Genomic DNA, 27,713 nt, shown 5'->3' on the forward strand with positions numbered 1-27,713 from the left:
ATCATGAAATAAATTTGAAAGCAGCCAAGAGAGAAAAATGAGAGTGAAATAGGGTCAGTTGGAAGGCAGACAAGGAACACAGAAATGCCTCACACCACACCACTGTATTGAGCTAGAGACTAAATGCTCCTCTGAGATCTTACAGAGCCAAGAGTGGACAGTCGGTTTGGATGTGTGCACACAAAACTATCTGGGGAAACAAAAACAAAACAAAACAAAACAGAACAAAAAGCCTCATGGGGAATTAGTAGGAGAGCATGGGAGATCCATCAATCACCAGTTAAAGAGGCATGTGTATAGCCCCCCACAGCACCCAGTTACAGAAAGTGAGCAACACAAAGAATAAATTGCAGGGCACATGGTGAAGCTTCTTATGTCTCTTAGTGACCATGGGACAGAGCTAGGGTCAACTGCCACTTTCCACTTGAGTGCTATGGAGAGCCTGAGAAACATGGCATATTCTCTCATAGAAGTAGAGAGTGGATTCTGCCAGATTACTGATTTTAGTGAGAGTGGTTATCTGGAGGTGGCAAAAAGAGGGCTCCAATTGCTTGCTGAAATGGCCAAGCATGAATGGAAGACAATATAAAGCAGTATCTTGGGGACTAGAGACATGGGTCAGCAGTTAAGAGCAATGGCTACTTTTCCAAAGGATCTGGGTTTGATTACCAGAACCTATGTACTGAGTAACTCCAGTCCCAGCAGGATCCAGGATCCCTTTCTAGCTTTTAAGGGCATTGCACATAGAGGTGCACAGGCATACAAGCATGCAAAACATCCGTACACATGTACACATAAAATAAATATAAAGATTCAAAAACCAAACAGCAAACTGGTGAGCATCTCAGCCAATAACTTGAACTTGGACGTAATTAGTCACATGCAGCAGTCAGTAGGTAAATGAGGAGAGGTGCAGGAGGCATTTCCATCCATGCTACAGGTAAGTCCTTTAGTAATGTTCATTTCTGTGGGCTGTGATAAGAACACCTTGACCAAGAGTGAAGAGGGAGGAAGGGTTTTATAGAGTTTATAATTCCTGGTTACTGAAGAGAAGCAACAGGGGCAAGAGTGTGAGACAGCTCGTCACATCACACCCACAACCAAGAGCAGAGAGACATGAATGCACTCACACTACATGCTTGCCTGCCTGCTTGCTTGCTAGCTTTCGTCACTTCATACACACTTCAGGACCCTCTGCCTCAAGGCTGGCTGCCTCCAGGGGGCTGACAATTAAAGCATTAAACAGCAGTCAAGACAATCCCCCCATAAATGTGCCTCCATAATGTGCCTAGAGTCCAATCTGATTCGAAGTCATTCCCCACTGAGATGTTCTTCCCAGTTGACTCTAGGCTGTGTACATCGACAGCACAACCAACCATCACTGTCTGCATTCCTTCAGAAGCTTGGAAGATGACAGCATGTTTGTTCTCCTTGTCTCCACCTTCTCCACCAAGAAGCAGTCACTGTAGGCTGTGAAGGGAGGGGGCTAGCCAGGACAGCTTTTCACACCTGAGTCCCAGGCACACTTTTGCCCTCTATCTTGCTGCATGTAGCTTTTGTTGGCATCTCAGACACTCTTCATAACAGCCTGTCGGCCTGCTAACAGGGGTCAAACATCCTATAACCTCAGGCCACAAAGCCACTGAGCAATCCAAAGCTTTAATAACTTAGGGATGAGTGAAGCTGTCGAGCTGTCACTGGTGCAGGAAAGCACAACTCAGAACACCTGGATACAACAGAATTCAAGTAACATCTAGCTTGGATATAATCATCTTCTCAAAAGCCAGGGCTTGATTGAACTCTGCCTCTGGGTTGAAGATTTTCTTGCCTTTGAGTAGTTTATAAACTGTTGTCAGAAGCTTTTCTTTATCTCCCAGGAATTTAGCTTTGATAAAAGACTCAATTTTGCATAAACTTCCTAGTGGACAGCATGGAAATGTGGAGTATCAAGCTTTAGAAGACATTAATTAAATACATTAGATTTATTGTTATACAAGGGAAATGGATTCCTTCTGTAGATGGTTGCTTTCTGGTTTCCTGTAGTTTTACATATTTTTAATGGTGATGCATGACTTTATGTAAATAAATAATTTTTCAGGCCTGGGAAAATACTCAGCCAGTAAAGTTCTTGCCAAATAAGCATGAGGAACTGAGCTCAGAACCCAATATAAATTAAAATGCAGGGCTCAAAGAGAGGTTGTACTTGTAATCTCAGGGCTAGGTTTGTGGAGACAAGTGGATCCCTTGAGCTTGGTCTCAAAAGTTGGGGAGATTTAGGTACAGAGTCAGATCCTGTTTTACAAAACAAGAAGTTTAATGACTGAGGGAGACATCTACATCTACCTCTTGCCTCCACACATATGTACGCACATGCACTTACATAAACATATAAGACCCATAGACGGCCCATAGACACACATCCACAAAAATGATTTAGTTCTTTTTCAAAATATGTCACTTGAATGTGAACTGGAGGGTGACACAGACCTTAGGTCATTTGCTCCTTATCTGGTCAGTGGTGTGATCTTTGTCAAAATCCAGGGAAACCCCACATAAAGAAAAATAGTGTTATTAACTTGAATTTATTTCCTAGTGTTAATGTGATTTTTTTCAGGAGGAAAAATTACTTAAAACAATTAGTCTGGTTTTGACAGAGAAGAAATGTGAATTCTGGATCATGTATTTTCTTTGACCAAGTGATTCTAAACTTATCTGAAGAAAATTTTAGTAAACTTGCCTAAATTAGTTATTCTTCAGCAAAGTCAATTAAAAATATACTGCTCATTAATGTTTCACAAAAATTACAATTTCAAAACAACCTAACTATTTTTAATTCCCTAACATCCTTGTTGAAACAACAGCCATATACATGTTGGAAATAGTCCTCATGTGTGCTGCCAACGATGGTTTATATGATTTTGATAATGAAAGATGAAGATTTTTATAGTGAAGTGTTTTGAGTAGTACATCACTGCTGCTCTGTGAGACTTTGTGAATTGAAACACATGGTGTGACTATCATCCTCCATGGTTTTTGGGAAAAGCATAATTTTTCTGAGATAACTTCTGGAGAATTCCATAGCAAGGGAAAGGACCACTCAGATATGCAATTGCTCCCTATAAATGGTGAGGAAAACATTTAAGGGTAGATGACTGATCTTCCGGCTGGGTGAAATTAGCTAGAGAAAAATTAAGAGTTGATTTATTGTTCCATGCTTTGGTTGCTTTGAAGGGAATCTTGCTGCACATCCTGGGAATTCACAATCTTTCTGCCTCAGCCACAGGCACCGGCATACGAAGTGAGTGGCACCAGGCATGGAGGAGGGATGCTTTCACATTTGAACTGAGTGGAGAGCAGGAGCAGCTTCCTGCTGTACTGTGGGCAGTTCTGGTTTTTGCCCTTTGCTTCCTACCTTCACATTTGTTCAATGAATATTCAAGATCAATGAGAGTGTAATACCTTTTCCACTTTGGCAGACTTTTAAACAATTCCAGACTTATTTAAACAAACTCCAGATTAAACAAAAACAAATATAAAGGGGTAGGACACAGTAATTAATTTTATAGAGTGTATTCAACCAGAGGAACTGGCAAGGAAATGCCATTCTGTGTTTGGCTTTGTTAGATTATAATTCCAGTTATTTTTCACTACAAATATTCTCCTTTTAAACACATGCTAAACATATTTCAATATGTAGATCTAAATTATTATGAAATGACTTACATAATTGGATAAAATACTGTATTTATTATATATTGTAAGATCTGAAGAGCCATGCGTAGGTAATTAATAATTGTATTGCTTTTTTATAATTATAGAAAATAAAGATAGTATGTCTTTGAAGTAGAAGTACAATTTAATGTGCCAAAATGAAAGCTAATTATTCTTATTAAGTGATTTTTTTCTCACATATATAAATGCCCTCAATCCTTTAAATGTCACAAGAATGAAATTCGTTGATTTTTCCTCAGGTTCAAAGTCCAGGGAGAGACCTGACCTTGGCACACAAAGTACATTCCACAGGGAGCCCCCTTACCTTGGTACACAAAGTGGAAGCCCCTTGCAGATGCTCCACTCTTCGCACTGAATCGAAGCAGAATCTGATTGGATGTAGCCAGTGGCAGTGTTTCACCTGGAGATTGAGACAGAGAACAGTCAAACTGATGGTCACACTGGGCTGTGTTGATCGTATTCTTGAAGAAGGGTGGACTTCAAAGTCCACAATAAATGCCTCAAGTTAAATAAAGCAAATCTTGATTTAGGGGTTTAAGACCCAAGCACCTTGCTTTTATGGACATCTTAAAAGCCATTCTTGCTTTGTGGAGTCTAATAAACTGGACTGCTATCAGGATGGAAGGCTATCTATGAAGGATAGGGAGCAGGCCCTGTGGCTGACCACACAGGGGGGTTCAGTACTTACAGTCATGTGAAGGGCTGAATCTATCTTCTAGAATAATTTTTATAGGGAGAAAATTGTTTATTGCAACAACAGTTTAAGAAACATTAAAGGATTCACAAAAGACTTTGGAAAGAACCTTTAAGTCAGACAGCAGATACAACACCTTGTAAGTATCTTCCAAGTGCATAGAAGGATCCCAAGACTCCCAGCCACCAAGATACTGGAGGAGAATCTGTCACTGTATGTGAGGAGTCACTAGTCTGTCACTGAGACATTTGTAAGCATGACATGATAGGCCTTGCTAGAAAGCCATTGAGCTATGAAGATTTTGGCCACTCAGGAAATAGAGAGAAACCACAAAAAAACTTTAATTTTGATGGATTAAGACCCATGCAACATTTTTGGGTAAAATAAAAGTTTGCCTAATTCACATAATTAATGCTAAAAATGAATGATTGAAAATACCAATAAGTGTTTATCCACAGATGAGGGCTAGTAACTCTGCTGAGCTGTCCCAGCAGGATATGTGTGTCTGAGAAACTGTAGGGACTGGTGTGAAGGCCCAACAAGGAAGCACAGAGTCCATGGATGTTTGCCACATCTATAATATATATGCTTGGTATTAATCAGAAGAAAATGATGGGCCCTGATCCAGCTGCTCCTGTCTCCGGTCCCCATCGAGAGCACCCTTGGAGGTCTGATACACCCCCACCCATCCCCACCGCCAGCCTATTCCCCCATCCTGTGCCCTACCCTACCCATGGTCCTGCAGCGCTGGTTGAGCTCTGGGACAGAGGGTGGAGCCAACAGTCCACCCTAATTTGGAGACTTCTCAGAGCAACTCTGAACAAAGAAGAGCTGACTATCCATGATGGACCACCTATAATTTCCACCTGCTTGGTCTCTGACCCCACCTCCAGTCCTCTGCTGGAGTCCCAGGCCCCTCCCAGAGATCCGCCTATCTCTGCAGGACCATTGTGAGTACCTGCTGGCATCTTCTACTGGATCCTCATCCTTGACCCCATCCCTGGGTCCCTGTCTGCAGAGAAACCTCCTAGAGAGCTTGGACCACACAGAGCTACAGATATTGAATCTCAGACCCACATAAGCCCAGGAGGGAAGTACCATAGAGAGAGGGGGAGACCCCACCAACACCTACTGGAAGAAGCTATGGGAAGAAGGCAATACAAGAGAACAACAGAAAGACAAGCATGACACCACCATAATCTAGGGAATCTATACCAACTAGAATGGAACACAACAACAAAGCAGAGGAAGCAGAAGGGTACGACTTAAAAATTACCATCATAAAAATGATAGAGCCCTAAAAGAAGATGTGAGAATATCCCTTAAAGAAATGGAGGAAAAAACAAACAAAAAGTGGAAGAAAGGAACAAATTCCTTAAGGAAAGTACAGAAAGCCAAGAAAAAACAATTAAGCAGGTGAAGGAAACAGTTCGAGACTTGAAAACTGAAACAGAGAAAATAAAGGCAACACAAACTGAAGGAATGCTGGAAATAGAAAAGCTGGGCAAAAAAATTGGCAACTACAGACCCAAGCATAACCAACAGAATTCAAGAGATGGAAGAGAGAATCTCAGGCACAGAAGATAAACTAGAAGAAATAGATTCATCGACCAAAGAAAATCATAAATCCAACAAATCCTTAACACAAAATATCCAGGAAATGTGGGACACCATGAAAAGGCCAAACCTAAGAATAATAGGCATAGAGGAAGGTGAGGAAGACCAGCTCAAAGGTTCTGAAAACATATTCAACAAAATCATTGAGGAAAACTTTCCAAATATGAAGAAGGACATGACCATGAAAGTACAAGAAGCATACCGAACCCCAAATAGGCTGGACCAAAGAAAAAAGACCCCTCGACATATAATAATCAAAACACCTAGCATACAGAATAAAGAAATAATATTAAGAGCAGCGAAGGAAAAAGGACAGGTAACATATAAAGGCAGACCTATCAAAATTACACCTGACTTCTCCATGGAAACCCTCAAGGCCAGAAGGTCCTGGATAGATGTTCTAAAAGTATTAAGAGAACACGGATGCCAGCCTAGGCTACTACATCCAGCAAAACTCTCAATCACTATAGATGGAGAAAACAAGATATTTAATGACAAAACCAGATTTTCCCAATACCTATCTTCAAATCCAGCCCTACAAAAAGTATTGGAAGGAAAACTCCAACCCAAGGAAGGAAACTATGCCCACAAAAATGTAGGTAGCAGATAATCCAACTACACCAGAAACCAAGGGTAAAACAGAACTAATATATTCACAATACCACTGCCAACAACAAACCTAAATCAAACAAGCATCAATCAATGGTCCTTACTCACCCTCAACATTAATGGTCTTAACTCACTTATAAAAAGACACAGGCTAACAGAATGGATACGAAGACAGAATCCATCCTTCTGCTGCATACAAGAAACACATCTAAGCTTCAAAGATAGACATTACCTCAGAGTAAAGGGTTGGGAAAAGATTTTCCAATCAAATGGAAATAAGAAGCAAGCAGGCGTAGCTATCCTAATATCTAACAAATTAGACTTCAAACCAAAATTAGTCAAAAGAGATGAAGATGGTCATTTCATATTCATCGCAGGAGAAATCCATCAACACAAAGTCTCAGTTCTGAAATTCTATGCCCCTAATACAAAGTCACCCACATTCGTAAAAGAAACACTACTAAAACACTACTAAAGCTCATATAAAACCTCACACACTTATAGTGGGAGGCATCAATACACCACTCTCAACACTAGACAGGACCACAGATCAGAAACTCAACAAAGAAACAAAAGAATTAACAGAAGTTATGCCTCAACTGGGTTTAACACACATCTATAGAACACTCCATCCAAAGACAAAAGAATTTACCTTCTTCTCTGCTCCACATGGAACCTTCTCTAAAATCGACAACATACTAGGTGACATAGCAAACCTCAACAGATACAAGAGAATAGGAATAGTCCCCTGTAATTTATCGGACCACCATGCTTTAAAATTGGAATTCAACAACAACACAAATAGCAGAAAACCTGCAAACTCATGGAGACTGAACAATGTGCAATTGCACCACTCCTGGGTCAAAGAAGAAATAAAGAAAGAAATTAAGGACTTTCTAATATTCAACAGGAATGAGGATACAACATTTCTGAACTTATGGGACACCTTGAAAGCAGTGCTACGAGGGAAGTTCATTGCAGTAAGTGCCCATATGAAGAAAATAGAGGATAGTCATATAAGAGAATTAACAGCTCAATTGAAAGCCTTAGAACAGAGAGAGGCCAATTCACCCTGTAGGAGTAGACGCCAGGGAATAATCAACTTGAGGGCTGAAATCAACAAAATAGAAACCAGGAAAACAATACAAAAAAATCAATGCAAGGAAGAGTTGGTTTTTTGAGAAAATCAACAAGTTAGAAAAACCTTTATCCAAATTAGTAAAAAAGCACAGAGAGAACACGCAAATTAACAAAATCAGAAACAAAAAGGGGAACATAACAGACACAGAGGAAATCCAGACAATTTTCAGGTCATACTTTGAAAATCTGTCTTCTACAAAAATTGAAAATTCAAAGGAAATGGACAAATTTCTGGATAACTATCACTTACCAAAATTAAATCAAGAACAGACAAACAACTTAAATAGACCTATAACCCGCAATGAAATAGAAGCAGTCATCGAAAGACTTCCAACCAAAATAAGTCTAGGCCCAGATGGATTAAATGCAGAATTCTACCTGACATTCAAGGAAGACCTAATACCAATACTCCTCACACTGTTCCACAAGATAGAAACAGAAGGTTCATTGCCAAACTCTTTTTATGAGGCCACAATAACCTTGGTACCCAAGCCTCACAAAGACACAACTAAGAAAGAAAACTACAGACCAATATCCCTGATGAACATCGATGCAAAAATACTCAATAAAATACTGGCAAACTGAATTCAAGAATACATAAGAGAAATCATCCACCATGACCAAGTAGGCTTCATACCTGGAATGCAGAGATGGTTTAACATACGAAAATCTATCAACGTGATCCACCATATAACTAAACAGAAAAAGAAAAACCATATAATTATCTCCCCAGATGCGGAAAAAGCCTTTGAAAAATTCAACACCCTTTCATGATAAAGGTATTGGAGAGGTCAGGGATAACAGGAACATACCTAAACATAATAAGAGCAATATACAGCAAACCAACTACCAACATCAAACTGAATAGAGAGAAACTTAAGCCAATTCCTCTAAAATCAGGAACAAGACAAGGCTGCCCTCTCTATCCATATCTCTTCAATATCATACTAGAAATTCTAGCTAATGTTATAAGACAAAAAAGGAGATCAAGGGGATCCAATTTGGAAAGGAAGAAGTCAAACTGTCTCTATTTGCAGATGATATGATAGTTTACATAAGCGACCCAATAAACTCTACCAGGGAACTCCTACAGCTGATAAACACCTTCAGCAAACTAGCTGGATACAAGATAAACTCAAACAATTCAGTAGCCCTACTTTTTTCAGACAACAAAGAGACCGAGAAAGAAATCAGAGAAACATCACCCTTTACAATAGTCACAAGCAACATAAAGTATCTTGGTGTAATGCTTACCAAACAAGTAAAAGACCTATAAAATAAGAACTTTGTGGCTCTAAAGAAAGAAATTAAAGAAGATACCAGAAAATGGAAAGACCTCCCATGCTCTTGGATAGGTAGGATAAACATAGTAAAAATGGCAATCTTGCCAAAAGCAATCTACACATTCAATGCAATCCCCATTAAAATCCCACCACAATTCTTCACCAACCTTGAAAGTATAATAATCAACTTTATATGGAAAAACAAAAGACCCAGGATAGCCAAAACAACCCTATACAAAAAAGGACTTCCGGAGGTATCACCATTCCTGACTTTAAGCTCTACTACAGAGCTATAGTTCTGAAAACAAGCTGGTATTGGCATAAAAATAGACAGGTAGACCAATGGAACCAAATTGAAAATCCTGATATTAACCCACGCAACTATGAACACCTGATTTTCAACAAAACAGCTAAAATTATACAATGGGGCGAGGACAACATCTTCAACAAATGGTGCTGGCACAATTGGATGAGGGTGTGTAGAAGACTGCAGATAGACCTATGTCTGTCGCCATGCACAAAACTCAAGTCCAAATGGATCAAAGACCTCAACATCAATCCAGCCACATTGAACCTCTTAGAAGAGAAAGTAGGAGATACCCTTGAATAAATTGGTATAGGAGACCACTTCCTGAACATAACTCCAGGGGCACAGACACTGAGAGAAACAATTAATAAATGGGACCTCTTCAAATTTAGAAGCTTCTGTAAGGCAAATGACACAGTGAACAAGACCAAACAGCAGCCCACAAACTGGGAAAAGATTTTCACCAATCCTATATCTGACAAAGGGCTGATCTCCAAAATATACAAAGAACTCAAGAAACTAGTCAACACAACACCAAATAACCCTATTAAAAAATGGGGTACAGAAGTGAAGGAAGAATTCTCAATAGAGGAAATCAAAAAGGCAGAAAGACACTTAAGAAAGTGCTCAACATCCTTAGCTATCAGGGAAATGCAAATCAAAACAACTTTGAGATACCATCTTACCCCTGCCAGAATGGCTAAAATTAGAAACACCAGTGATGGCTTATGTTGGAGAGGATGTAGAGAAAGTGGAAAACTCCTCCACTGCTGGTGGGAGTGCAAACTCATACAGCCATTTTGGAGATCAGTATGGCAGTTCCTCAGGAAAATGGGATTTAGTTTACCACAGGACCCGGCAATCTCCCTCTTAGGCATATACCCAAAGGATTCACATCCATGCAACAAAGACATCTCTGTTCAACTATGTTCATGCAGCACTATTTGTAATAGCAAGAACCTGGAAACAACCTAGATTCCCCTCAATTGAAGAATGGTTAATGAAGATGTGGCACATCTACACAATGGAAAACTACTCTGCAGAAAAAAATAATGGTATCTTGAAATTCACAGGCAAGTGGATGGCACTTGAAGAAACCATCCTGAATGAGGTAACCCAGTCACAAAAAAGAGGAACACAGTAGTACTCACTCATATATGGATTTTAGACCTAGATCAAAGGATCACCAGCCTATAATTCACACTACCAGAGGAACTAGGATTCAAGGTGTATTCTAAGAGATTCATATAAAGGGCCTCACAGAACTGGGAAGGGACAAGTCCCCCAGAGCTCAGGGGAATTGGGGGGGCAGAGAATGGAAAGAGAAGTAGGAGAAAATGAGAGGGAGGAAAGGAAAACATGTGCAACCAGGAAGATTGAACCTGGTTAGGAATAGAAGACAGGAAAGAGAGAGAGACAGAGACAGAGAGAGAGAACATAAAAGAGGGAGCCTACATTGGTTTGAAGATAAAATTGAATACAAAGAAAGGTCTAGAGAACTACAAGACTGCTCCCTACGAACAATTTGAGCTTCAGTGGAAAGGCTATCATAAATGCCCTTTCCGGAGAGTGAGATCAACAACTATCTTATCCATGGAGCCTCAACTAATGCCTGTTGGAAACAGGATCAAACACCCATACATAAACACTGAGTCGAACTAGAACCCAGATGCAGGTGGAGAGGACAAGACCATGTGGCAGAAACACATACAGACAGCTTACCTGAACAAGGAGGAGCTATAGGCCACTAGACTGATAACTGGGAAGCCAGCATGGGACTGACTCAGCCCCCCCCTGAATGTGGGTCTCAGCCAGAAGGACTGAGCAGTCTAAGGGACCTCAGACAGTGGAGCCAGGATGTATCCCTGGTGCACAAAAGGACTTTGTGAACACATCCCCCATGGAGGGATAACTGCCTTAATCTAGAGACAGGAGAGAAGCCCTAGTCCCTACTTCACATGACCTGTCAGATCTACATGACCCCAACTGGATGGCATTCCCCTACATATGGAATTGGGGTGGGGGGTTGGGAGGGGAGGGTAGTTAGAGTGGATGTAAGAGGGTAGAGGGGGTAAAAGGGTGGGAAGGAGGGAGGGAGGGAGGGAGGGAGGAAGGGAGAGGCAACTGGGATCGACATGTAAAATAATAAATTAAATTTAAAAAAATGCCTTGACTCCAAAATTTAAGTTGAAGGACAAGTTACTTGGGAAAAAGATTTCTATTTTTGTTTCCACAGAAAATGAAAAGATGTGGATTCCTTCCAGACTAATGTGGTTTCATCATGCCATACCGCCTGAAACAGAGTACGAGGTGATCCTACATTCAAAACAGCTGGACAAAGCAGCCTTACAGACTACAGCCAGGATTTCTGAATGTTCTTTGAATCCCCCATGACAGTGCCCCTTACCAGCAGGAAATAGTTTAGAAAGAACAAAGCCCAAATTCCCAAATATTGTCTATAAATGTTTGTTTTCATTTCAATGGACTTTGTTATATAAAATAAATTAAAAAAGAAGAAGAAGAAGAAGAAGAAGAAGAAGAAGAAGAAGAAGAAGAAGAAGAAGAAGAAGAAGAAGAAAATGATGGATTTACCCCTGACAAAGGAGGAAAAAGGACACATAGAACAGAAAACAAAATTCATCATTTTCCTTTTTCTGAAAAACACCACTTTTGAGATGGATGTGATTTCTCTCACAATCTTAGTAAGAAAAATGATAAAGTCTATAGACCTGTAAATTCAAAGGTGATTAAATTTCCTATTCATCATGATGGGAGGAGGGGCTAAGAGTTTAAAACAATCATTAGAGCTGTATAATAGAACTCAGTGCAAAACAGTTTGAGAGCTTTACCTGAATGGGACCCAGAGAGAGAACTGAGAAGCCTGGCCTGTGGGTGGGCTCCATCAAACAACTCAGCCAAGTCATTCAGTGCAGTCTGGAAGTAAGCAAACTGTCCAAACACCACTAGAAAAGAGGGGAGGGTGAGACATAGTCTTATGAAGAGAGTAAAGGAGAGATTGTTCAAGCACATTGTCTCCCTGGAGAGCTGTTATTTCATGGGTCATAAAAATGAGCACACATGGGGACTGGAGAGATGGCTCAGTGGCTAAGGACACACGTTCTTGTGGAGGACAGGAGTTTGATTCCCAGCACCCACAAGGCATCTCAACTCTAGTTCCACACAATTTTATGCCCTCTTCTGGCCTCTGCTGGCACTGCACACATGTACACAGTTGTATCTGTAGGCACCCACTTGTACACATAAAATAAAAAATTTTAGCAAAGCAAAAACAATCCTACAAACATGTTTTCTGTGGTTTTTTTAATTTTTGGTAATTAAAAGTTTTATTTCACTTCTTATTCTTTTGATACAGGAGAGGAATTATTTATGAATAATTTGAATATTGAGCAAAGCATATTTTAATAACTACGGCATTAAGATAATATAAAATACTTATGAAAGCATACTGATTTTTTATTATTTACTAGATATATCTTGTTCCATGAAAATTAGCTGGGCAGGGTCAAAGCTCCATGCTACTTTGATAAGGAATTAGACTGTTTTAGAACCCCTTGCTCACATTAGCACACTGATAGATGGATAAGAACTTGATGTAGAACCCTGTTTCATGGGCTTCTTTGGGTTATCCCATACATTTTCTTTTACTCTTTAGGATAAGAAACTCACAGGATATTCTACCTTCAAATAAAACACAGCAACACTGGTTGCAATTCAAATTAAATCACTTTAAATATGAAAATGGATGAAATAATAAAGCTTAGTAACATTTTGAAAAATCAGTGATTGGTTTAGTATTGACATACAAGCCCCAAACAAATTATCCTTTATTTGTTTATGTGCAAGGCTTAAACAAAAGTCCTTCTAAATAATAATGAACAAAGGACTGCGAAATATGCTTTTTTTTAATTGTTGTTTGTTTTGTTTTTTGTTTCTTTTTTTTCTTTCTTTTTTTTTTTTGAGATAGGTTTCTCTGTAGCTTTGGCTGTTTTGGAACTCACTCTGTAGACAAGTCTGACCCCAAACACAGATATCCACTTGCCTCTGCCTGGGATTAAAGGTGTGTGCCACTACCGCCAGGCAAAATATATTAATTTTAAGGGTAAAATTTCTAGTAGACAAAAATTTATGTGTTGGTAAGACAATGGAGCAGTCTATTATGAGGGTGTGTTTGAAGATGCAGACACACTTGGTACTGTACAGATGACAGAACTCACACATGCGTACACAGGTACACACACACACACACACACACACACACACAGACTCGTGCATTTTGAGATTTCTAACTTCTAAAGAGTAGCACAAAGCAGGATTGTGGGATAAGGAGGTTTTCTCAGTCACTGAGGCTCACAAAGACGTGGCTCAAAGATCATAGCAAGGTCAACACCTCAGCTCACCTCTGTACACTCCCTGATGCCCAACCACTTCCCCAATAAACTGACTCCTGTTATATTAGATCTGAAACCCTGGCTTTCCTGGTTATGAAGACAGTGAGTCACATACATGTGATTCTGATTTTTTTCTACCAAGAATACTTTGGTACCATGAAATTCATAGTAGAAACTACCAGAATGATAAAGAACTCAGTCACACAGCTTTTAGCTGTTGCACTCAACATAGAAGCAGGCTCTGTAGCAAACACAGAGGCAGAGCCTGTGATATCCATGGAGTTGGGGTAATTCAAGTCATGTAGGGGAGGCCATGTCATCTTCTCTGACCAGCATTCCTAAGCCATGATCTCTCTGCCCAGGTGAGCATATGGACCCAAGTCATCCACTGAAAGAAGAAAGCCACAGAGCTGTCAACCCCAGCCAGATGTGCTGCACACCCACCTCGGTGATGCCTCTGGGAGAAGATTAACAGAGTGTTTAAAGGATAGGTATAAACTCTTGTCTCTGTGTGTGAAAATTCTCTGTATGTATGGAAATTCTCCCAGCATACATGAGTAGCAGCATTGTGGAGTTGACTGTGTGTGTGGTAGTCTAGTGATGGGGAGCAACTGTGAAGGCCTGAGGCAGCTGCAGCTCCTGGGCCTGGAGCAACTAGAGTGAACAAATACACTTCACTCAGCAGGGATACCGGGATGGAAGAAAGCTTTCAGTCTGGATCACACAGGTTATATGAAGGAAGCTCCAGGCTCCTTTTGGATACAAAGCAGAAACTTGGGATCTACAAAGACCTAATTTTTCTCTTAAGATTTATTTGTATTTCGTAAATATATATCTGGGTGTGGGTATATGCGAGTAAATGAAGGTGCTTGTAGAGACCAGAGGTGTACGATCACCTCAAACTAGAGTGGGCTAAAATGTACATAGATACACAGACACACATATTGTCAAACAATAGAAAATCCTTTATCTCAAGTACATTTTCACATTAAAATTTACATGCTGCATTTCTGAGTATGTGACTATCGATTTAATGTAAAGGAAAACTGTGGCTTATGGATTGTTTCTTCTCTCTCTCTCCCTCCCTCCCTCCCTCCCTCCTCCCTCCCACTGAGGAAAATGGAAATAGCTTATAAGACTGTAAAAGCTATTATTGTTTGGCTTTGTCAAGTTAAGAAGCATACACTATTGATCAGCATTCCTGGTCAGGAGCCAGAGTGGACACTGCAAAAAACTGTATTGTGAGTACCGGCAACCAGGACCCTCTGCCTGTACAACAGAGTCTCAAGGATGAGGGCTCCACCAGCCAGCTGCGCAGGCAGAGGTGTGACTCAGGCTCTTGACACTTAGAAACAACTGACTGCACAGCATGGGATGGGGCCACATTAATGGCTGAGATATAACTACCTCCTAGAGAGAAACACAAACACATGAAACCCCGCTGGGAGAAGAGCATCAGGGGGCACTGTGTGGGGTGGGTTTAGAAACACTGTTTAGTGAACAGTGTTTCTTTTGTATCATTTTGTCCTAATTTTACCAAACAACAGATCAATTGGCTCTACTGTATGTGGCAATGAATTAAAAACAATACCAATCTCTTACCAAATTCCTTGGGTACTGTGATGGAATAGATGCATATCTGACCAGCTGTGTAGTTATGAGGGTAGTTCGGTGACAAGACAACCCCTTCTGATCCCATGTACTGGCCTCCACAGGGTGCTGCAAACAAAGACAGTCATGAAAGGTGAGCTGTGTATGGGAGGGCGCTGCTGCAGGTGACAGGTGATCCCAGTAGACAGGCCCTGCTCATCTCAAAACCAAAACAAGCACCCATGTGAGCAGCTGGCCCTGCCCTATCACTATCAGCAAGGGGCATGGGAGCACCATGCAAAAACCCACACCAAGATTAAAGCTCGCTACTCAAATAAAGGCTGGTGTTATCAAAGACCCTCTGAAGGATGTTCAAATAATAATGAAAATAGTTATACTACTACTACTAAAAATAGTAACAAGGAAATGGGTAAAGGGCAGGCTCCCAGAGTCCTCTAGTTGGTATCAGTCATCAGACTTTTCTAAGATCCTGTCAGTGTTTAAAATACAAAGAAATGACCTTGCCTTTTAAAGTTTGGTTTGTGTTAATTTTGTCTTTCATGGATATCCTTTTGTGACTGCTTTACATGAGCTAAAGATAAGATTAAAGGACAATGACTGAAGATGAGGGAAGAGATAACTGGGGAGAGAAAGTGAACTTACCACAGGGTATTTGTGCATGTATTTGCATATATGCATGTGTATGTATGTTCATGCTTTTTTGTATGTATGCATGTTTGTGTATGTGTATAAACATGTATGTGTATATGCTTATATACACATGTGTGTGCTTATGTGTATGTGTGTATGTGAATATATGTGTGTATGTGTATTTATGTGTATGTTGTATGTTTATGCATGTGCATGTGTGCATTTGTATAAATATGCATACATATGTGCATAAATTTGTATATATGTGTATATATGCATGCTTGTGTGTATATATGTGCATGTGTGTATATATGCATGTATGTGTATGTATATGTAATGTGGTTTTGTGTGTATACAAGTATATATGTATCTATATAGACATGTATGTGTGCATGTAAATGTTTATGTATATGCATTTGTGTGTATTCATGTGTATGTGTATGTACATGTATATATATACATGTGGGTATGTATATACAGTGAGGTTACATGGACCTTTTCATCATCCTGGTTGTTGGAAACCAGCAGTCTACTGATCTTGCCCCCAACAATGGGTGGGACGCTCACGGCCATGTCATTGCTATGTCAGGCTTACCTGGCTGCTCAAGCTTTACCTGGCTGCACAGGGGACTCAGTTACACATACGCAAGCCCCCCTTTTAAAGCAAGCACCCACACCCCCCTCTCAGTTGGCCACCAGCTACCCCCCTTTCTCTCCCCTCTCTCAATAAACTCCACGTGGGCGCTCAGTCTCATGTTTGTGTCTCATAGGCAATAGCTGCAGCAAAAGAACAACACTGATAATCTTACTTTGTTGTCCCTTATCTGTGATCTACACTTTATTTAAGCATCGAGACACTGGCATCCTATTAAGGCTCCTGCCACTTGTTCAGGGTGTGGGTTAAGTCACCAACACTGGCATCTTGTATGTGACACCAGGAGGGGCTGTCACCTGCTTTTCCTTTCACCTGTGTTTCTGGGGACTGAGGCACCAGGACTGGGCTTCCCCTAACATCCTGGCCTTTTCTGCTTTCCTGTACCATTTGATGGCTCTTTGTGCCAGGGGCACCATTATTAACTTAAATTCAAAATTGCTTCTAGGAGGTGAGAAAGTTCACTTACTTTCCAAGGTCCTTTATTCTTTTTTGTTGTAAATATTGGCTCATACTTAAATGTGCAAGTTAATGAGTTTCACCGCATACGCATTATACTTGGTACTTTGATCGGAATCCCCCCTCTCCATTTCTTTCTCCCTCCTTCCTTCCTGCTAGCCTCCTTCCCAATCAATACATTTTTACAGTTCACTTATTCTTGATATGGCAATTTTCAAGTGGTTTTAAAAAAGAAATTAAAGATAGCATGTTTAATCTGTTAAGTGTTAATTAGCACACTGTTAAGTCCTAATGGACAAAAAGGACATTTTCCATGATTAATAAACTCTGCCGAATATGGTAATGCAAATGGGAAGGCACTTGTTACTGGTTTGTTGAGAGAGTTAATGACAGTCAGGAGACTTCCCCCAGTCCTGCATTGTGTGACTTTTCAGGCTCACCTCTTATCACAAGATAATAGCTCACAAATCTGACAACACATTCAAGGGCAACCAGGAAAGGCTTAACTACCTTAAATAAACCACATTGTTAGTTCTGATATTTTGCTTCATGGTAGTTTTAACATCCCCAAATAATCTACCATGATTATTGTGGTGGCCAATTAACATAAAGCAGGCTCATTTGAGGAGAGGAAACTTTGATTGGGGGGGAGGGGACAAGCCTCTATCAGACTAGTATGAGGGAAAACCTGTAGTGCATTTGCTTCATTGATGGTTGATGTGGGAGGGGTCCAGGGCACTATGGGTAGAGTCATCTCTGGGGGCATGGTCTTGATTGGATAACAGAACAGGCTGAGCAGGCCAAGGAGAGGAAGCTGGCATGTAGAGTTCCTCCATACCTTTTGCTTCAGCTCTGCTCCCAGGTTTCTGCCCTGACTTCCCTCAAAGATGGAGGTGACCTGAGAGCGGAAATTAACCATTTCCCCAGAAGTTGCTTTTGATTCTGATGTGATAGCACAAAAAAGAGAAACCCTAACTGAGACAAGTACTTTACAATTTGTAAATGGAATCTCCTTTCAGATGGAGGATATTTGTGTATAACTAATCCCAGGATGGAAGTTTCCAGTGAGTACTGTGACTCTGGCTGTCGTTGTAGACAGGTGACATCATTTCCACTTCAGCTATGCCAGTTCAATCTGGCTCTTTCAGAAAAAGCCTCACTTTCTCGAAAGCTTTTGAATAATATGCCTAAAAGTATAAAGGATGGAAACCTATTTTATTTTAGCTCAGCATATGAAATCCAGACAACTCTTTTTGCTAATACTCCATTCCTCTTTACCTATATTATCTACATACCAGTCTGTCTATCTGTGTGTTCTTCTACCAACTCATCCATCTGTCTGTCTCTCTATCTACCATATACCTACCATCTATCTATCTTATCTGTCATCTATATTTTTCTCTTTGTTTCTGGAGAATGTTGCCATGTACCTCATATGTATTGGGTGGAAAAGTGAACAAAACAAACACAAGAATTTCAAGCCATCTGAATAAAATAAAAACATCACCTTGTTCATTTACAATCAGAACAACTCAGTAACTAAGGACTGTCCTAGGGACTTAGCAGTAACTGTCTAAGTAACTGGCCTTACCTTGACTAGGGATTATAGCCCTGGACTGTGAGACTGTATTTGAAGTAAAATATTTCACAGAAGGAAGGAATGAAATTGAGTCAGTCATACCTTGGCAGGCAGGCAGTGCCCGGTCCCAAGATGGCTTCCCATCAGGTCCTGTCACACACTCAATGGACGAGGGGTCCACGATCTTGTAACCAGAATCACACTGATAGGTAACTGTGGAGCCCAGCTTGAAGTCAGTTCCAATCCTTGTCCCATTCATTATGTTCCCAGGGTCAAAACAAGCTTCTCGGGGCTTCTCTGAAGAAGAAAGGGCATGGGTGCCATGATTGTATGAGTGAGTAGTTGTTCTTCTTGTTTCTTTGCTTACTTCACTCAAGATCCACCAGTGTCCAGCATGAGGAAAGTGGCTTAGAAACATTTCCTCATCAGCTAATGACCATGTTAGCTTATGAGGTCACAGCAGGGAATTCTTTTCCAATAAATAAATGATATTTACTCTCTTGAAAATGACATTTTTATCACAGAGTGATATAAAATTATTTTAATGTAAGTAGAGACAGAGTGTTTGTGTGATGTGCAGTTTATAAGTTGTTGAGGGTCTAATTGGTGTGCATTTTAAAACGGATTGAGGAAGATTTGAGGTTCATTTTCCAACTTGTCCCTGACACATCCCAAGGTGAACTTGTCACACACTTTCACAGTGATAATTTGACTTCACGGAAGGAAAATGGTAAAGTCCCTGAAAATCAAGTGCACCTTCTCATGGCAACACAGATTTGAGTCTGAAACTCAGAAAGTGCTCTGAATTATGGTTTGGTTCTTGGGGCCGATACTCCACATGGAAGACTGTCAAGCATAGCAGCAAAATGTCATCTGAGTGACAGCTATCATATACAACATGTGGTTTGTGACAGTTGCCCAATGATATCATCTTAATTGCAGTAACTGTGGAGACTCACTGAGGGTGTGCCCCAAGCCAGCCTGAGTAGCCAAGTGCTACTACCCTTCTGCCATGTAAGTGCTGACAGATCCAGGCAGGCCACACTAGTGAGGATTAACCCTATAGCCACTGACTGCCAGGCCCAGCGTTGGTTTCCTGTAAACTCTGTCTGGACACTCAGAGTTTGTTGCTACACAATATTTTTCACGATTTACTTCAACAGGTCACTAAAAATATCAATAACTCAATGAACATCTGTCTCTAACCATATGTCCTGTTGATTCATGCTGTTTAGTAAACATATATTTATTCTTCAAAGAGGGCCTAGAAAGGCTGAGGTCTGTGGAGATGGACTTCTCAGACTTCTTAGTTGGTGTTACAGAAGGTAGAAGACACTTCAGCTCAATGTTAAAGCCATCTCTTTGGAGGTGTTAGGAGGGATAGGGCATGATGAGGTTATTAGTATTTGTTTAGACTTTGTGATAACTCCAAAGTACATAGAAGCTTTTTCTTTTGGTTTAAAAACTCTGCCTCCATGAAAAGTTCATAAACGCTGGTTATTTTGTTTACTAAAGACAATCAAGTGCCAATCATATATGCAGGGAGCTTTGGGATATACAAGCACAATACTGAATTCCATTTTTTTATTTTTGGTCTGGGACCAAGATTGGTGATGTTACTTTTATTTCTTCCTGATCATGGTCAGCATGTCATTCATCACCCAACTGAGCAATTTCATGACATAATCTCAGGAGAAAGAGAATATGGAAACAGTCAGGTATATAAGAGAAAGGGATGGAGTTGGTTTAGAAATATACCCATAGCATAGATGTCATGTACTTAGTGGGAAAGGAAAATATTAAACAAATATTACATCTTGGTGGGTCCTATGGGAAGTATAAGAGTCCTGTTTCACTGTTTGATTCATTATTTATCAATATTTTCAATTATATTTTTAACACTCTGTGCATCAACACCAACAAGGGGAGAATCCCTAGTTGACATTCTCAATCTATATGTTACAGCTGAATGTGCCAAAGACACTGAGCCTGCTATGATAATTTACTAAGTTTAAAAAAGCAATGCAGGTTTACACATTTGGTCAACAATATCGATTTATCTGAAAACCTTTCCCTGCTATCAGAGGCCCCTTAGCAAGCAGTTGATAGGCAAAGATCAGTATCTCCAATTGCTTCACTGAAAACATATTTGGATATGTCAAATGGTAGTTGACATTCTCATGTCTTTAGAGTAGCCTTGAACTCCATGCAGACCACTAGAAAATTTAAGCAAATAAAGAACAAAAAATAACTAGAACTGCCTTTTCTTCATTTCACATTTGCTCATGCACATCAACGTGGTCCCACTTCATTGTTCATGGAGCCATTCTAGACAAGGGTAGATACTGATTGTTTGCCTCATTCATTACAAAGGGAACATTTCCTGTTGTGTCAATCAGGGTAGACCCATGGCCTTGCCTTTCTTTCCGATTCTCTTTTGCTATAAATCTCTTTCAGACCTCTGTGTGCCTTCGTAAGGCCTGGATTACACAGTTCTCTACTTCCCGCCACTTATCGAGAGTTGGGTGGCTGGTTTGCCTTCAAGCGACTGTGTCTAATCTTGTGGCTCTATTCACCCACTGTCAGCTCTGAGTGCTCAGTGATAAATCACAGCCCGTTTTCTGCTTACATTTTGCTATGTTTTCTAATTAGATGGCTTCATATTGGTGTGTGTTTTTTCTGGTATTCCTGTCCATTCCACTTAGGAATACCTTTGTAAATTCTTGCTTTGTATAACAAATTGGTGGTACATGTAGGGTCCCTGGTGTGGCTGTTATGATAAAGTGTGGTGGACCTTGGTGGATTCCAAGGCAGGTGAGGATGACCGAGGCAGAGGGACAAGCATGCCAGGCAAACAGAACTTAGTGTGGAGTTTTATTAGAAAGGTAAAGGGGTGGGGGTAGAAGGGAAGAGAAAAGACATAAAAAGACACAGAGACACTGAGAGAGGGCAGAAGAGAAGAGGGAGACAGGAAAGGTCCTGTCTGCCCCTGGGGAACTGCAGGAAAGAGAGTGGGAAAGAGAGAGGGAAAGAGAAGAGCAGAAAACAGAGCGGAGGTCTTTATTTTAAAGGAGTCCTTTGCACCTGGGCTGACCAGGCTACTGCCTGAGTACATTCTGCCAGGAGACAGACAGGCCAGCATAGTGCCTGAATTCTTACAGTGACTGCATGGTGAGGCTGTCCTGGGACCCCTCCTGGTCCATCATTATCTAGCAACTGTCTCTGCAGTTGGTCTCACTCACCCTGAGATCGCTTGCACTTACCAATGTGGTGACACCGATTCTGTTAGCCCCTGGTGGGTCTTTTCCCCTGACTTCCCAAGAAAATGTCTCACACATTAAGAATTACAAATACCCAGTTAAAGGCTGGCTGTTTGGAAGCATGACCAAACGAAGAGGCCGTCCTCGCCTCTGCTTATTGTAACTTTATATATACCTTGCTTTTTTAGTGGACCCTGGTTTGAGTGGCTGCTTGGGCTGTAGCCGTTGCAGACCAGAAACAGGTTTGGTGAGGGTCATCTAGAATCTTCTGCATATCTGTGTCATTTGATGAGGTACAAATGCATAAGGGCCATTCTCATCACTCCCAAACACAGCTGTTTTTACTCCAAAGGAACAGGCTCAACTGTATTATTTTTACCGGGCATTTTACTAAAGACTCTGTGTTTGTGAATTTTGAGATTTTAAGCATTTTTTTAAGTAAGAGCCTTATAAAGCAATACAAATCCATTAAAATGGTGACTGAGATAAAAATGTACCTTTTAAGTCTTACTTTGTAATTTTCACTACAAGTTTATTTACTTATTTTTACCCAAATCCTTATTACAATTGATGATACAAGGCTAATCTCTTGTCTAATTATTGCTATTTCTTAATCCACAAAGGAATCCTGCAAAAGGATATTTGTTTTCATAGACTCTGCATCAAGTGCTTGGGTTGGAGTCGTGTTGCAGGCAGATTTTGTTGTTTCCTTTGGATTTGATAGATCACAAATCATCTGTGGGCTGTGGCTCTGAGTATCAGCAACATGAATGTCTGCCTGGGCTACAGCTTCCCATCGATTATGCACCCATGGGTGAGGAAGACATAGAGGTTGATGGAGAGTACCCCAATGGGAAAGACTGGGGTACAGCTATCTCAATGAATTTAAATGTAGGCATCTTAAGGAAATAAATCAGAAAATGCCAATACATATCAAAATTATTCTTAAATGTCATCAAACTGTTATTGCACATGCCATAATCTATCGTCAGGTGACAACGCACCTGGGAAAATATTTCCCTGCTATTTTTGCTCCTTTTCCATCAGAGATGGAAATAGGCTTTTTAACACATGAAAGGTGGGATTCTCTTCTTCTTCTGAAAGACCATATATATGCACTTGCACATACATGCATAGATGCACAACACCCATACATGCGGATTAGGAATGTGTTTGAGATACAAAGTCACATGGAGAAATACTGACAGCAGAAGTAGCCCTTGATGCAAGTTATATTTCCTACAAATCCATCTCCTCACATACCTTTAAATTCAATGGCAAACCCTGACAGGCCAACTGAAGCATCACTCCTGAATGCCAGGAAAAGGCTGTTACCACTGCTCTCAATCCTGTCTGGGGCCTGAGAGCCCTGGAAGCTTCCGATCAGGGGGCTGTTGGAGTCCTCTCCTTCATAGATATGCAGGAAGTCATAACTCGGCTCCATGCTAAAACTACAAGAAAGTAGAGTGTCACCTATGTCCCAAACACAAACTCACACCATGCCCCAAAGTAAGCTTTTGGGAACACATCACAGCTTAGTTTGCTTTTACATAACAATTTAAATAATAACAACAATCAAAGTTAAACATGAACTAAGCACCATGCTGAATTAGAATTAACATTTGTAATAAGCACTATCAATGTTTCACATATTGGCTATCATATCCAATAGTAAACCAGTTTGGATGGAACTAAAAGAAAGAAAGTTATAGTAATGTGAGTGTAGGGCCCCTTTGCTGTCCCCATGTACTTGCTAGAGAAGGGCAACATGAAAGAGACCAGACTCAAAAGAGATGGTTCCCCACCGAATCTTGGTTATTAGGTGGATATTTTAAGATTTAAAATACAAGTATATTGCACTGCTGTATATTATAAAAATTAAGAATCACAACCTCTCATTGGTCTGCTTTTACATTAAAAACTGTAATTATCTTTGTTTCCTTGAGGAAGTGAACCAGTGTTCATGGTTTCTGCATAGGCAGAGCACAGATACTTCTTATCATGTACCATACTGAATATTCTAACGAATCCCTCTCCTACTTCTTCATTATCTCCCTCCTTCCACTTTCTGAGTTTCTCTCTCCCTCTGTATTTTCTTTTCTAATGTCATCATCTACTCCATATTAAGACTTGAATCATTTGTCCCCAAGGGGCCCAATGGCATCACCGCTGTCTAAAAAAAAATCTATTTTTAAATCTATAAATTTGTAAAAACCAAGTTTTACTTGTAAGTTTGCAGGTATTAGAGGAAGAACAGAGGTTTCAAAGCTCAAGGAGTTGGCAGAATCACAAATAATACACGAGATTTTATTGGAAGAATAGTTTTAGCCATGGTCCTTTTCATGGGTAATTCTAGAATCTGGTCCTGTGCCATTCCCAATGTCTAGCAAAGCTAATTATGACCACAGTGACCTACTGAACACTGAAATACAATCAGATATAGGAAAGAAAAAATAAACACATTCTGTGCTGGACATCTTTCTACATAGACAGCACTTTGGATGTAGAACCCTGGTGTCTAATTTACAATTAATTCCAGGTCCCTTTGTAACAATAAGGCTTATTTCCATTTACCATAGCATCATATACCTAGAGTCCTTAATAACTTCCCAGGTCTAACCCAGTCTGTGCAGTGGGTTTGAATTCCTGTGAATGAACATCACCATGCATTCCACAGGGACAGTGATAAACACTGCTCTTCACAGTCACCAATACACTTGCTGTGGTCCTAGAATTTTCCTGATGTTGGACTCTCACCCTCCCTACAACAGCCAATCAGAATTCAGTCTTGTGGGAGAGTCCTGTGAGTTGCCAGACTACCAGAGTTCCATCCACATATGGGGGCCTTAGAAGAGCATCTTGAACTCCTCCTGCTTGAGCATCCTTGTCCCTACACAGCATTGTGCTCACATCTTGGTGGCCCAAGGACAGCCTAACTGGAAGCAGGGCTACACTGTGGTCCACAAGCCCTACCTATATGACTAAATGCCAATGAATAAAGCCCTGTGTTTAAGAGGTTCCAAACCTCCTCCAAACAGCACCAACAGCTGGTCCTCAAGAGCTCAGACATAAAGAGGTAGAGAACACTTCACATTTAAGCCATAACCACAATGGAACTACTGACTTCTGTAAACCGTCACGGTCCTGAACTTTTATCATCTAGTGTAGGAGGAGTGGATGTCCATTTCCTAGAGACTGATCTCTAGAATTCACTCCCTAGAGCAAGCAGGCAAAGTCTGGGGATTCTTTTGTTTTTATGTCCACATCATCCTAACAGTTTTAATGATGGTGACAGCATTGTCCCGGGGACTGTCAGACAGAACATGCATGGGGAGGAATCAACTTTCACAAACTGCATTTCCACAGCATGGATTTCAGAACTGGTCTGAAGATTTTGCAAATGAAACCTTGATGTTCAAAATGCCCCATGGGCCAGACAATGGTGTGAGAAAGAAAGGCATGCATGTCTTACATGCAGAGCACTGCCCATCAGGGCAAAGCCTCTCAGCTCCTGCCACCCTACCTCTGAGTGGGTATCTGCTGGACACCGAGCTGACGGCTCACTGACAGTAAAGTAGGACACTCTGAGGTGACAAGTGTAGTGAGAGGGATATGGCATTAAAATCCTACTAAATAGAGGTAGTCTGCACCAGACATACCTTTTGAATATCAAGGCAATGACAAAGTCCGGGGTCACCTTAATTCTCCAGTCACACTCCTTCCCAGGAGGGTATGGCTGTGGGTAGTTAGGGGATAGAATCACTCCCGCTGGACCTGTCAGGTTCCCACCACAAGCAGCTGTCAAGAAACAAAGTCATAGGGTAAAAATTGAGAGCAGATATACACAATGTTGAACACAGGCAAGTAATTCTTTGTAGAAAGGGTGCAACTGTCAGAACTGCCACCTAAGACAGTTTGCCTACAAATGTTGGGACAAGTTATCAAAATACATAAAGTCTATACATTTCCTTGTGATCCTTCAGGATTTTAGATTATTCTTCATCCTGTTTGTAGGGAGAATTCTTAAACTAACTACCCCTCCATCCATCTGTCTATCTATCCATCCATCCATCTATCCATCCTCCATCTATCCATCCACCTATTCATCCATTTTTGAGGCAGGTTCTCATTCTGTAGTCTATGCTGGCCTGGAACTCACACTGTAGTTCAGGCTGGCATTGAAGCCGCCATGATTCTCATGCCTCCCAAGTGTAAGGATTACAGATGTGAGCCTACACCCCTAGCTATCTTTTATATGATTAATACTTGGTTTGTGACCAAGTTATTTTAAAATATCACTCGAATTAAACCACAGCATTCATCCTACATTACAAACATTTCATATCATTGATAATATAAATATTTATGCATAGTTAAAACTAAATAAATAATAAATATCCTAATTGTCCATCCCTTTTCCCCCTCTACAAATAAAGACTTGCATTGTATAAATAAAATCCAAGAAGGTAGAAGAAGGTAGCCCACAGTTTTCAGTAATGACTAGGTCATTAAACAGTCACTTAACATTCCTGAAAATCCAATTCTTCAAAACAAGTAATACAATAAAATCATCATGTTTTGCAATAATCTCACTCTGATCAATGCAAACCCTGAATACCACAATAGTATACTGAAGTTACATGAGACATGTTGGCAGACTATGAAGCCCTATATCTGCTTGTGTGCAGTTCCATCTTAATAATGATGTGGTCATTACTGTGTGGTCCCTTCATTGCCCTCATTGAGAGTCTTTCCCCCAGCACTCATGATAGATGCTCACAGCATAAGGGATGAGAAGCCTGAGAAGCCAGATCTGATAGGGCAGCCATACTAATGTAGTGGTGTGGAGGTAGAGATGCCTGAAAGCTGGGAAGATTCTATTCTACACAGGACCTAGGAAATGAAAAGTGGCAGATTTAGGGCACTATCACAGAGGGCTTCACAGGGTATGATTCAAATATTGACTTAAAAGGAGCACAGGGAATGTGGTCCTTCCTGCTGGTCCCAGGAGCTCCATCCAATGAGGGTGTTAATGCTGAGTGTGATGGTAAGTTCTCTCTGGATTTGGAGTCCTCCATTTGAGCTTCATTAGGCTTTAATTAGAGAGCTCATAAACTCTTTGGATAGAATTAGAGTTTAGAAGATGCAGTTCAGAGGTTCTAGCAACTCTATGTGGGCAGGGTCCACAACATATGCTCAGTTCCATCTGTACCACAAGCCTATTCACACAGGTCAGTTCCCACTTCATCCATCTCATGAGTAGCAATCCACTCTAATGGGACAACCAGCATCCCTGCACAAAACATGAGGCACTCACACCATTCAGAGACATATGCAGTCTAAATAGTCATTTTGCGGGTAGGGCCAGCTCTGGCCATCATATAGTGTACACAGATAGAAGATACACTGGCACCTTTTAGAGTTCTGTTGACTTTGGACCCTAGGAGAAAAGACTAAACAAAGCAAAACATGGAGGAGTTCGAGGGAAAGAACACACTATTTTCAATGGTAAAAGTTCTGTGTGCTCTAATCTGGAGACCTCATTCCTTAAGACTCAGCTGTATTGCCAAAGAGAAGGCTCATGGATAAAGTGCATATTGTACAAGGATGGGGACCCAAGTTTACTACACAAGTACTTGGATAACACTTATCATGGCCATAAACAATTTAAGCCCAGTGATGATGTAGAATGGTGAAGATGGGTAAATTTCTGGGGCTTGCTATTCAGCCT

General features: G+C 40.6%; 1 protein-coding gene across 1 annotated transcript in view; it reads right to left on the minus strand.

The window, feature by feature from the left end:
* Csmd1 (CUB and Sushi multiple domains 1) overlaps positions 1-27,713 on the minus strand; it is a 1,460,794-nt gene that overhangs the window by 141,075 nt on the left and 1,292,006 nt on the right. The window contains exons 28-33 of the mRNA XM_051182080.1: positions 25,642-25,780; positions 23,246-23,433; positions 18,825-19,019; positions 15,394-15,510; positions 12,232-12,345; positions 4,037-4,132 (exon numbers count right to left, since the gene is read on the minus strand). Of these exons, the coding sequence (XP_051038037.1) occupies positions 4,037-4,132; positions 12,232-12,345; positions 15,394-15,510; positions 18,825-19,019; positions 23,246-23,433; positions 25,642-25,780 (849 nt within the window). The remainder of the gene's footprint in view (positions 1-4,036; positions 4,133-12,231; positions 12,346-15,393; positions 15,511-18,824; positions 19,020-23,245; positions 23,434-25,641; positions 25,781-27,713) is intronic.

The sequence above is a fragment of the Phodopus roborovskii genome, unplaced genomic scaffold, assembly GCF_943737965.1.
Source record: "Phodopus roborovskii unplaced genomic scaffold, PHOROB, whole genome shotgun sequence".
NCBI lineage: Eukaryota > Metazoa > Chordata > Mammalia > Rodentia > Cricetidae > Phodopus > Phodopus roborovskii.